This window comes from Eptesicus fuscus, chromosome 12 (genome assembly GCF_027574615.1).
Source record: "Eptesicus fuscus isolate TK198812 chromosome 12, DD_ASM_mEF_20220401, whole genome shotgun sequence".
Classification (NCBI taxonomy): Eukaryota; Metazoa; Chordata; class Mammalia; order Chiroptera; family Vespertilionidae; genus Eptesicus; species Eptesicus fuscus.
The window spans coordinates 59,691,822-59,705,073 of NC_072484.1; the positions used below are offsets into that span (position 1 = coordinate 59,691,822).

Sequence of the window (13,252 nt, forward strand, 5' to 3'; positions counted from 1 at the left end):
AAGTCCCTAAACTTTTACCTTTACCAAAGGAATTCTTTTCAGCCTGTGTCAACCACATCAAGCTCATCACCACTGCTGAATAATACACTGTCATTGATTTCTACCATGGACAGTTTTCCATCCAGTCAAGAAGTGTTATGGAGAAAAGTCTGCCTCTTCTTTCCCCATTGCTAGTGGGAGTGGGGTTCTTGGGGTACCACTGGAATAAGCATTTCCAGAGGCCCCTATGGCAGGACGAAATATGCTAGAAAGCTTTATTTCTGTGGAATTGCATCTCTGGGTTTCCAACATCCTATTTTCCATGGTCCATATATAGAAGAAGTGTAGCTGGGGTTTCAGTAAAGCTAAAATTAGAGTCAGTGTGGAGTTTGCATTCCATGTTGGAGCTGGGCCCAGTAATTGGGCAAGTTGCAGTCCATTGGGCCATTGTGTGTGTGGGGTCCACATGGTCATGGGTCACATGAGAGAATGCCAGGAAGCCAAATGTGAAGCACAAGCTAAGCATGCCAAGAGGAACCAAGAGCAGAAGAGCACAACCTTCTTTGTTTAGGGGATTATATGTCCCACATTTCCGTGTGCTTGCAGTGGACACATCCATTCTGACCAACCATCTCTGTCCCCAGGTGTGATTGACAGGCAAGTACCTTCCCTATGTCATCCCAACCTTACTGGGCATGTGTCTGTCTTCCCGTGTCCAGTCCCCTTTCCCCAATGTTTTGCAGGAAACATGCCTATAATGTCTGACTTCCCTTTGCTCCTTTCTTGTTATTTATAACAAATTAATTTAAAAAGTATTAGAACAATCAAGACTGTCTCCTTAGCACAGGATTTTCCTGTTCTCCTTTCACCCAGTCCAAGAAGCCTCTAGCTAACAACTTCAAGGTAGATTTGAAAGGGAAGCATGTTACCTTGACTGTGTTGCTTCAGCATGTATTTCCATAGCCATTGGAATTTCAGGTGCTACATTACAGTTAACACTGGACAGTAGTGACAATAGAAATGATTTTAGGAGACTTATAGGTTCCTCAGACACACAGCCTGTTAGCACATGTGAAGGGGGGGATGCTTTACTTCAGCTTTCCCTGGGATTCCAGATGAATGCGTCATCATTGCCAATGTCTCTCTTATGAACTATAGGTGGATTTGAGGTCACAACTTTGACATTCTTTAAGGAGCAACTCCCCAAAACAGTCTTAAATAATTTAAGTGGGAATGAAACTTGAAGCAATAAACAGAAAGAGCCCTTATGTGATCTGCACTGCAACTATTGCAGGTATTGAAGGAGATAAAGTTTAAATCACATTTGATGGCTAGAGAAGAGCTCTCCTACATCTCAACTTGTGTAAAGTTGCTAGACAGAGCCGGATGGCATTGCTGAGCCAACCACCGCAGTGATGTCTGCAGTCTGTGTCTCTGGGAGCAAACAGGGAAGCTCTAGTGCAAACTGGGATCAGAAGAGAGCCCCACAGCTGCCCACACTTGCTGATAGGGCCCCAGGGGTAGGGGGGGCGCACTGGCAGGCCAAACACACCTGTGTGGATTGTCCCCTCCAAGATGGACTGTTTATGGATTCCTCCCTAGAGAAGACGTGGCTGCTGCCTCCTCTGGTGGGAACATACTCTGTCCATCTTCCTTCAGTGAAAAACACTTTCTCAAGATAAAAATGACAAAAATAAATCATCAAAAGAGACACATCAGGAAACAGAAGTGCCCAATGACATTCTCAGAAGCCTCCACTTTGTTATTCCTCTCTCCCCTGAGCACTCACAATAGAGCCATTCCCATCAGATGCAGAACTACTGTTTCAGGAGGAAATGGGATCCCTCACGCCTGAGAGCAAAGGCTTTTGGTAAAACCTGCTTATTCAACCAACTACCTGTCCAGGCCCAGCCTAGAGAAAGTCCCTAAACTTTTACCTTTACCAAAGGAATTCTTTTCAGCCTGTGTCAACCACATCAAGCTCATCACCACTGCTGAATACACTGTCATTGATTTCTACCATGGACAGTTTTCCATTCAGTCAAGAAGTGTTATGGAGAAAAGTCTGCCTCTTCTTTCCCCATTGCTAGTGGGAGTGGGGTTCTTGGGGTACCACTGGAATAAGCATTTCCAGAGGCTGCTGTGGGAGAATGAGATATGCTAGAAAGCTTTATTTCTGTGGAATTGCATCTCTGGGTTTCCAACATCCTATTTTCCATGGTCCACATATAGAAGAAGTGTAGCTGGGGTTTCAGTCAAACTATAATTAGAGCAAGGGTCCAGAGTTTCCATTCCATGTTGGAGCTGGGTCCAGCACAGCATCAGGCAAGTTGCACACAGCCTGTTAGCCGATGTGAAAGGGGGAGGGCTCTTCTTCAGCCGTCCCTGGGATTCTCTCTGAGGAGAAGCGAAGTCCCAGTTTAAGACTGGAGCTGACCTCAGAGTACTGAAGCACGGTTCCACCACAGCCTCCACACTGGTCTGAGGATGAAATTATACAATTTGTGACAAAGGCAGCTCCTCAGACTTTGGCACCACCTGAAAACTCTTCAGTAGATATGAAACTGATGCAGGCTCTGCTGTGACTGAGTGGTTGATCTGATGATGAAATATATGAGACGAAAGCTAACGCCAGGATTAACTGCAGGTCACCACATCAAAAGACGATAATAATAACTTGGTGTCCATTCAGACTGTACGTACTATTCAGGTGTACCAATGCCTTCTTAACTGAAAAGTGTGTGTTTCCTGAACAGTCTTCTTTTAGCAGAATGTTCACCTGAAAATTGTAAAACTAACATTATAATCTACTTCTCTAAAAACTACTAAAACTATGAGTATCAGCATACTCAAATTGGTAGTTCTACATATCTAATATTTTATTACACAGGGTACTAATAAACTTTATTCAGGAAACTGGAAACATTTCATTGATTTTGGAAAGTACTTATATACAGTAAATACCCAGGATTAGCAATTTCTATAAATATCTCCATAAAGATGTTACCTTAGAAGAAAAAGCTATAACTAAATCATGGTTTCTGAACCTCACACTACTGACATATGGGGCCAGATAAGTCTATGTTGTGTGGACTGTCTGGGTATGGTAGGATGCTTAGCAGCATCCCTGGCCTCTACCCACTAGATGCTGGTAGCACTTCCCCTTTCTCTCAGTTGTGACAACCAAAAATATTTCCAGACAAATGTCCCCAGGGGGACATGTGGCACAAGCTGTGTACTTGTTGGGCATAGAAGGACTTCCTTCAAATGTGTGTCTTTTTAGGTTTGGCAGCCATAACCCAACATTGTATAATCTGTATGCATTTATGATTCACTGACCATTTGTTTTTAAAATCATTTTGACTTTTAATTAAGACTTTTAATATAAAAATTTATATTAAATATGGGTAGCTACACATATTTAGTAGCTACATTAGGCAAGTAATTTGTATGGCACAGTGATAAACCCATAGTGCAGTTTGTGGAAAAGCACTGACTAATGAAGTCATTAATTCAACTGGATATTACGTGAGGTTTACTTATCAAATTCAAAACAAAAATAATTGAGAGTTTTGAATAAAAAGACAGATGGAAACAGATGTTTGGTATTACATAGATAAATATTAACACTTTTGGGGGTTTGATTTAGAATTATTCTTTAGGTTGTTAAGACTAAAAAGCCATTTATAATTGCTGAGTCAAAAGATTGCATTGGGGTGTTTGCTTAGAAATGGGTGAAACCCAGAATTCAAGTACCACTTTCCAATCTGATGTGCTTTGGAACTGGCTACTAAGATATAAGCCCAACTCATAGAATATATAAAGCTACTCATTTTTCACTGCAACTTGACAACTGCACATATATTGCTACCAATGACAGTTTTTTAGTATTATGTAATTTGAACAGGATATATATTGAAAAGATACACATTTTTCCAGATTTATTATTAACAAAACTAGCTCTGAACTGAATAAAACTCTGGAGGATTAATTACATTGTGACAACTTTGGAATTTAAGTTTGGAGTAGAAGTTTGTTCTGATGGCACAACTGCATGAGAAGAAAACATTTTGGATTCCCAGATTGAGAGCTTGCAACTAACTAGAATCAGTTTACAACTTTCTTCATGGAGAAAAGACTTGCTATGAAAATGTCAGCAGAACCAGCAAGTATGCTTAGTGACACAGCAAAACCTAATGTGGTAAATTTAAGATTAGTCCTTTGTAATATAATAGCATGGAAGTTGAATCATAACTGGTACTAGATGTTGTGTTAGGATCTTTATGAGGTGGAAAAGTGTAAGAATGTTTGAACTACAACACAAATTCTTCATGTTTCTACAACACAAGAAACTAGCTTGGTTTTAATATTTTTAAGTATAAACTGGATAGTCTTGCTCATTTTTCTGTTATCTTCAATATCTTTAAAGATATTTATGCTTCCATACAAGGAAGGATGGCAACATGTTTTGCCAAGGAATATATGACTAAAGGTCAAAACACAAGGTAGGAGCTTGGAAGAACTGCTATACATATTTTTGACATGTTCCACAATTTAACAATGACTATCATTGAAGTCAGTGATTATCTTATTACTAGAGGCCCTGTGCATGAAATTCGTGCATGGGGGAGGGGGTGTGTCCCTCAGCCCAGCCTGCACCCTCTCCAATCAGGGACCCCTCTCACAATCCAGGACTGTTGGCTCCCAACTTCTCGCCTGCCTGCCTGCCTGATCACCCCCTAACCACTCCCCTGCCAGCCTGATCCATGCCTAACTGCTCCCTTGCCAGCCTGGTCGCACCCAACTGCCCTCCCCTGCAGGCCTGGTCCCCCACAACTGCCTTCCCCTGTAGGCCTGGTCACCCCCAACTGCCCTCCCCTGCAGGCCTGGTTGCTTCCAACTCCCCTCCCCTGCCAGCCCAGTCACCCCTTACTGCCCTCCTCTGCTGGCCCGGTCACCCCTAACTGCCTTCCTCTGCTGGCCTGGTCACCCCTAACTGCCCTCCCCTGAAGGACTGATCACCCCCAACTGCCCTCCCTTGCAGGCCTGGTCCCTCCCAACTGCCCTCCCCTGGCTGGCTGGCCATCTTGTGGTGGCCATCTTGTATCCACATGGGCGTGGCCATCTTTGACCACATGGGGGCAGTCATATTGTGTGTTGGAGTGATGGTCAATTTGCATATTGCCTCTTTATTATATAGGATTGCCAAACTGAGAAGTTGTAAATATCTTATGAATTTGACAGAATCATTTAATTTTTTTTTTCATTTATAGAAGATCCATAGGTTGGAAAATCATAGCTCTGTATTCAAGGAAAGGTAATGTCTATAAAATTGAAATGTAACTATAATTTTACAAGATAAATTGTGGAGCAGGTACTGATGGACTGAAAATGAATTTTGAAAATATAGCATCACCTGTTTTATTTTGGGTCAAAGTTAAAAATGAATTATCTTGAACTTGCTGAAGCCATTTTAAAATCTCCTCTTACATTGCAATAACATAACTATGAGACTAGTTTCTGAGTTTTTAAAACAAAATATAAAAGTCATTTCGATATACCTTACCCCCTGGAAGGCATGTCATAAACCTTAAAAGATATTAGATAAATTAAGAAGCACAATTGTGCAATGGCAAAATATATAATAGGAATTCTCTATATCCCCTATATACTTATTTTCATATGTATTAATTTAAAATTATTTTCTCTTGTCCCTCTTATATTTATTCTAATTATAGTTAATAAAATGCAGTTTTATTGTGCCATCTTTAATTTTAAAAACTGGGTTTGTATTATGTCTGTATTTTCATATCATTTTCCTAGTAAATCATTTTCCTAATATTTTACAAAAATGTCAGTCCACAATAGGAAATTTTAGAAAAACCAAAACTGGTCCTTCACCATAAACAACTCAGAATTCTAGTTGAGAGGCAAATTGTTCAGTATCACCTCCTCCCCAGCTCTCCTCCATGGTCTGCCTTGTTATGAGGCACTTTTTCTTAATCTTCGGACCATCCCAAGGGATATTTGCATATTGATAGGATTCTCTTATAGGTAAAAAGACTATTGCTGGTTCAGAGAAATTAAACTATAACCATGTAGGTAGAGTTGCTAGAATCAGCAAATCTTATTGCTGGAACGAGAAGAAACGTAGTTCAGTATCTTGCCCAAATTTGGAGTCGGTGCTGCAATATGCTGAGAACAAAAGCAGCAGCATTGGATTTAGGTTCTACAGCCCAGTGCTAGGAGCACGGGCTCTGGAGTCAGTGTGCATCAACTCCAGCTTTGATTCTGCGGCTACCTAAACCACAGCAGCCAGATCTCCATTTGTAAAGGGAGGATAATATATGCACCACAAAGAGCGGATGTGAAGATTGAAGGAGTTGCCTATGGGAAGCCCCTTAGAGTACTGGGATGGAGTCAGCAATTGTTAGTTCTAGTCATCACAACTGTGTAAAGCACTTTCACCTGTTGCTATCAAATTTAACCTCCGCCACAGTTTATGGGGTAGCAAGACTGTTCTTAGCAACATTTTAGAAATGGGGAAATGTAGGCTGAGAGAGTTAAGTGACCAACTCAGACCCATAAGCAGAGACTCCCATTTCCAAACCCGAGCTCTTTCCACCGTAAGTGCAGCCTTTGTGGCACAGGATCCCCTGATTGCAGGAATGGGGTGCTCACTGCCGCTGGGCAGTTGCATCCTTACCTTCAGTTAAATCTAAATTGCCCTCCCCGTAGCTTCCATCTGCTGGGTCCGGCCCTGCCCTCTAAAGCAAGAGAGTAAAAAAGGCATATGACACCCTCAGTTCTAGAAGAGAGTCCGCCGGAGCCCACTCCCCATTCCATGGCTGGAGCCTGCCCAAGAGGGCCCACAGCCCAGGCCCCACCTTTCTCGGCTGTTTTCATCTGAGAATCTCACATCACAGCCTTTTCCTTTTGCTGCCCACAGTCTCTCCCCGAGATCCCCAGTCTCAGAGGAACTCCAGTGGCATCATCACAGACCCACCCATCGCCCCATCCAGGGCTGCCTTCAGGAGCAGCACCCCTTATCCTCTGTCCGCTTGTCGCCCTAGCCCACTCTGGATAAAGGTTATTTTAGTCTGCTTTCCAGTTTTCTAAAGGAGATCATACAAGGCTGACACGTGGCTTCGCTGGAAACACCCGCTGGTTCCCCCCCAAACCACTTTCTGCACGTCCAGGGGACCCCCGTCCTTCCCAACCCACCTCCACCCCCCCTGTCCAGACCCTCTCTATGCAGGACGCTCGGGAGCCACGCTCCTGGCAGCCGGGGTGCCTGTGGGTTTCTGCCGCCTGCAGAGCTGCGCAACGCGGTCAGGTGAGCGACTCCGGCCCCGGGTCCGAGACCACACCTTCCAACGGCCACCAACGGCCACCAACGGCCACCAAAGGCTAAATAAGCCACAGGGCTGCCCCACTCCCCCTCCTCTCCAGGGCCCCCTGACTCCGCCCCTCCGCCGGGCCAGCCCCGCCCTCTGGGCCCCTCCGGCGCTCGCAGGTCCCGCCCCCGACGCACAGCCCCGCCCACCCCTGCCTTTCTATCTGGGGGTGGCGGGGCGGCTTGGAGCCTTCGCCAGCCTGGCCGCAGCCCACAGCCTCTTGGGCCTGAGCGACCCCGCATCCTGCGTCCTGGTCCACTTTCCACGCCTCGCCACGCTGACCCAGAGGACGTGGCGTGGAGGAACTTTGCGCTTGTGTTCCCTCCCTGCCCGCTTGAGAAGTGGGGACCGGCTGAGCTGCGAGAACCAGGCAGCTGCTGCACCCACAGGGGCCAAGTATTAAAGAGGCCAAGAAAGCTGACCTTGGGGACCAGGGAGGGGCGGCTGCGCAGATGTTGACTCCTGTGACCCGAGACCCATGGTTAGTTGCGAGACCCATGGTTAGTTGCGCAGGCAGACGGGTCAGAAGGGCCTGGGTCTGGGAGGGGGCAATGCGCCCGTAGGCGGGAGCTGAGTCCCAGGCCAGTGGCCACTCCCAGCACCCTTATCCATGCTGCCAGCTGAGCCAGGTGTACTTCGTGCCACCCACTCCCCCCCCCCCCCCCCCCCCCCCCCCCAGTTTTTGTACCATTTCTTTCTAAAGTAACCAATGCCCACGTCTATCCATAAAGATGACTGGAGTCCTGTCCAGAGATCCTGGCTAGGCGAAGGTCTGGATGGGGAGTGAGGGGTCAGGAAACCCAGAGTCTGAATGGGGCTGAGATAAAGGAGGCACAGGCCACAGAGGTTTGCAGGCGAGATTCCAGGCCAGGGAATCAAACTAGGGTGGAGGCAGGTGCTGCTTCCTGGGCAGAGGGCCGCTCCCTGGCTGTTATGGCCCTGGGAGTCTAGAGAAAGTGCTCAGGAAGAGTAGGTAGGATCTGGTAGATGTGATCTTATCACCTGTTCAGGGAAAGTGGGTGAGGCATCAACAGCATCTGCTCCAGAGTGGTAGCTGATTGCTCCGGAGTGGCGGGAGAGTGATCGAGAAGTGACCACCATGGCCTCTGCTGGTGGGAAACCGCAAGGCAGGGCTGGAGCACAGGATAGTTAAGATTATGTGCTCTCTTGACGGTGGTTGTGGCTTATTTCAAAACTAGATTCCCAGAAACAATGGATAGAGCTTGCTTAAGGCAAAGCACTAAAAAATTATATACCTGGGGTATGACTACCCACCATGACCCTGCCCAATTAAGAATTTGTGACCAGATCACCCTGTTAGGTTACTTTTCATAGAGTCCCTCTTTTTCCTCCACATTATAATGGGATCCCTACCATCTCACACACTGGCTAGCACGTGGTAGTTGTTCAATATAAATTGAATAAATGAATGTTGTCTTTAATAGCTTGGAAGTATAAGATCTTGTGATTGCTTTCTTATTCCCCATTGTTCATTATCTGTGAGAGACATTTATGTAATAAGTAAAAACCCATAAGGATTATCTTAATAATTTGGTCTAAAAATACTCCCCTCTGGATTATTTTTAGTCTAAATTGTCCAAAAATAACTTCACCCGTGATGTCAGTACTGCCATTTGGGAAGTAGGCAGCTGTTTCCAAAAGTTTTAGACCAATATTTAGATTACCTGGGGCTCCCTGCTATTTATTAGATGTGGTATATTGTATATAAGATATTGACACTACTCTGTAAAATGAAGAATCTCACATTCTGCCTGCTGCATAATCATTATGTTAAAATGAGATCATTTCTGTAAGAGCACTTTGAAAATTCTAGGACTCTTTCTAGAACTCTAAAACTGTTGGAACTTAGTCATTTTTGTTATTTCTTTTCAGTAATTGATCCAGGCCCAACCTCTCTACTTTATGGTTTGTTTACAGTTCACAATACCCATATGGAATGATGAAAACACCCTCCCTTGCTCTCCCCCATTTTGAACTTGATTTCTTCTTAAAGACTAGAGGCCCGGTACACACATTTGTGCACTGGGGAGGGAGGGGAGCTGCACCCCTCGCAGTCTGAGACCCCTTGGGGGATGTCTGCCTGCTGACTTAGGCCCCCCCCAGGGGTCCTTAGCATTGCAGCAGAGGCGGGAGAGGCTCCCGCCACCACTGCTGCGCTGGCCAGCCATGAGCCCAGCTTCTGGCTGAGTGGCGCTCCCCCTGTGGGAACACACTGACCACCGGGAGGCAGTTCCTGAGTTGAGCGTCTGCCCCTGGTGGTCAGTGCACGTCATAGCGACCAGGCGTTCTGTCATTGGTCGATTTGCATATTAGGGTTTTATTATAGAGGATACTTGGTTTCTTCTTAAATGTTTCTTCTTAAAGGTATTTACAGATGCAATTAATCCTTTTATTGTCTGTGCAGGAGTAAACTCTCTAATGTTTTATTTGCATCCTGTATTACATACAATGCAACACACATTTCCTTTGTCCAGTTACTTCTTGATGGCAAGAAAACAATTTGTGGATTGAATCTTAGGTATAAAATGTGCCATTCTTCACTATCAAACAATCTAAAAGCACATGAAACTTGAAGTGATTCTGCAGAATAATGACTAATGCTCACCTGACAAAATCCCAAACTCTGTTTTATTTCCATTAATAAGTGGGCAGGAAGAGTAAGAAGGAGGGAGAGGGAAGAGGGAGGGGCAAAAAGTCTGAGGCAACTCTACAGTCTGCTCCGTCTCCTGGTTTGAATCACTTCTTCACCCAAGGTGGTAAACTGAGGTCTAGAATGGCCAAGCTGTCGTCTCCTGCTGTGGATGGTTTCCATAGACACATGAACAGAAAGGCCACCCACAGTCCCCTGAGGGCCGCCCCCTTGTGCATTTTCACTGCTGAGATGCAAATGCTCCTTTCCTAACCCAGTGGCCCGGGTGGCTGCCTTTTGGCTGCAGGAGTTTGCATTCTCAAGTTGCCAGGTGCTACAGAACTCAGACTTCCCAATTGGCTGCTACCCTTCTCTATATCTTCAGGCAGATACTTCACTGGGAGGGACGTGCAGATGGCCATAGGAGTTCAGAATCATGAGCAAGGCACAGAAGATGGATATAGGGAACATGACCACAGTTGCCTTTCTTGTTTATCAAATTAAAATCTCTCACAGAAATAGAAATTGAATTTATCATCCTCCAGATTGGAAAAGTAGGTCACTGCTAAGAGAGGTAGAGACCTCTTCTCCAAGTAAGCATTTGAAAAATGAAATCATTTTTCTAAAGATTATGGAATAACAACCATTTTGACCCCAGCCATGGCCACAGAGCAAAACTAAATATATTTGGAGAGAATCAAATAAGACTTCAGAAATCTGGGTTTAAAGCTGCTTAGTTCATTGAAAAGAATGTATGTGTGGCTTTTAAATTTTCCTTCTTTTGAAATTGTACACATTCTCCCAGAGAAAGTAACTGATTAAGGAAACTATCTCATTCCAAGGGGTGAAAATAAAAAGACAATGAAGGAAGAGCAAACTAGTAGCAATGCCTTTTGTCCTGAAAAGTGCTGTTATGTCCTGACTCAACAAAGATATATCTAAAGGAGGTTCCAGCTCTTTCCTTTGCTCCCTGTACCCCTTGACCCCCTGGAGCCTGTCTTAATGCTTATGTGGCAAACAGCTAGTGCCCTCTGCTGGAGAATAACCAATAGCACTGCTTCCCTGTTGTAGAAATCAGAACTTAAAATTTTGGTAAAGACAGGAAAGTATTCATTTTCTGCTCTAATCTATTATAGTCTATAATATTTTATTTTCTAAAAGCTTACAAATAAAACTGTGAAATTCTGTCAAGTAACTAACAGAAATTCAATGTTAACAAAATTATTAAAAGAACTTGAACAAAGCCAATGAATTCAGTGTACATTTTAAACTATTTAATAGAGGTATTTGTTGTACATGTGGTTTTAGTTTAACAAACACAAAATTTCTCTATGAAAACACTTAACCTGAGTTGGAAATGAAATCTGAAGAAATTTTAATTCACAAAAATAACTCTTCAAAATATAAGCGATGATTGATCCGAATTGAGGAGTTTCCCCTGAAGTTCAGGGCTCAGACCCAGGACAGGAATGAGGGAAAACTCCTTGTAGGTCAAAAGCTCTGCTGAAGTCATAGGATTGCACTTGCGGGCCCTTAATCAGAGTGAGCTTTCTCAAACAGCCCCGGAAGGAGGTCTTGCTGCTCAGGCAGTTTTGCTTTACATCAGCTGTTTGGGAAAGAAGTCCTGGTTAATTTGGTTAAACGACATGGACAACACAATAAGAACAAAAATAAACTCAACTGGTTTTTATATCAAAATTAGAATATTCTTCCACACATTTGGCTTCTGTGATAAGTCAACGAAAACTTAGCATGTAATAATTTAAAGGCATAGTTGTGACTTAAAATGTCATAAGAGGTGTTTATCATTTGTAACAGTTACTTGGAACTTCTGAAAATGCATAATTCTAACCCAAAACCGATGTGAGAGGATAAGATACGTATTTGTCTTCTAAAATGATTATCCACCCCAAAATGATTCCTTATAATGGGACTCATATAAGGTGACTTGCCTTGGTAAACGCCCCCAGCTTCCTTTGCATCCCATCCAATATTCTCCGAGTCTTACCTAATCATCAATTTACATGTGTATTTTATTTTAATTTCCCAAGAATTCCTAGGTATTTGAAATAGCCTTTCTAAAATGGTAAAGGATTTGTTACCCAAACAATGTATTTTTCTTAGTCCCTAGTCTGCATCCATCTGAATTAAGACTTCCCCTAGCGACAATGCCCTGGAAAGTGAAAGAGCAGAGCTGACACCCGTACGTACCGGGATAGCCGCCAACATAAATGGGATTGTTGGTGTCCACTGAGGTGGACTGGATGTGTGGACTTGCAGCATGAACGGCGTTCCCATCCACAGCCAGCACCACGCGGTGCTTGCTTTTGTTTGCTTGCAGTGTGTGCCATTTTCCATCACAGAGAGCATTGGGAGCTTTGGGCTCGTATGTGGCTGTTATCCTACCAGCACCATTGTTAACATGAAACAAGAGCTAAACAACAGACACAAGCAAATATCTTAGTGAAGTTTTCCATATTTAAGGAACATAGTCCATGTCTATAAATCACTTTAAGTGGATAAAATACTAGCCTTTTGCCAAAAAGGAGAGCAAACTAAAAAATAAACACTCGTTTTTAAAAATAGCCTCTTAAAGAATTCAGATGCTATCTTATCCCTGAAATTTCAGAAAGGGCAACGGCCACCTCTCATGGGAACAAGGCTGAGCCACCACCTAACTTAGCATTGTGTCCTCAAGTCGATTCCCCCTTTTCAGGACAACAGGAGCTGATGGATTTACTGAGGGTGTCAGTTCCTAGCAGTTGCTAGCACCTATGGAGCAACATTTACTAACTTCCTTCTGACAAACTATAGATGCTCCACCACAACCACAATGAGTGGTAACAAAAAAACTAAGACTTAAAAGAGATGGGAGGGAAGAATTATAAATATACTGTTGTAGGGTTCTTACGTTATACTAGAGGCCCAGTGCACGAAATTCATGCACAGGTAGGGTCCCTAGTGGCTGCCGGCTGCTAGCCAGGGCCTCCCTTCCCCTGGCTGCCTGCCGCCGCTGCCAACCAGGACCTCCCTTCGCACCCGCCTTGGCAAGGTGCTACCCGCTCACTTGCTCCACCATCCCACCACAGTCACTCTCTCATCAGGGCCCATCGGGGCTGGCAGCACCTCCACTGCTGCCCGCTGCCAGCACTGTGTTGCCGATGCCCACCATGTTCTGTGCTGCTTCATGGTGGTCAGTGCAGGTCTAACTCCTGGTTGGTCGAAC

The 13,252-nt window shown here is 44.4% G+C and overlaps 1 protein-coding gene and 1 long non-coding RNA gene across 2 annotated transcripts in view; both read right to left on the reverse strand.

The window, feature by feature from the left end:
• Positions 1-2,008: 2,008 nt before the first annotated feature.
• On the reverse strand, positions 2,009-7,336 carry LOC114228733 (uncharacterized). The gene is made up of 3 exons (XR_003614866.2): positions 7,225-7,336; positions 6,686-6,746; positions 2,009-2,758 (listed from the first exon to the last, which is right to left on the reverse strand). It is a non-coding gene; the product is annotated as an uncharacterized LOC114228733 (long non-coding RNA).
• A 3,994-nt stretch (positions 7,337-11,330) lies between these two features.
• The window catches only part of LAMA1 (laminin subunit alpha 1), a 143,066-nt gene continuing 141,144 nt past the window's right edge, over positions 11,331-13,252 (reverse strand). Inside the window, exons 62-63 of the mRNA XM_054723880.1 lie at positions 12,238-12,460; positions 11,331-11,632 (exon numbers count right to left, since the gene is read on the reverse strand). Coding sequence (XP_054579855.1) covers positions 11,472-11,632; positions 12,238-12,460 — 384 coding nt within the window. The 3' untranslated portion in view covers positions 11,331-11,471. The remainder of the gene's footprint in view (positions 11,633-12,237; positions 12,461-13,252) is intronic.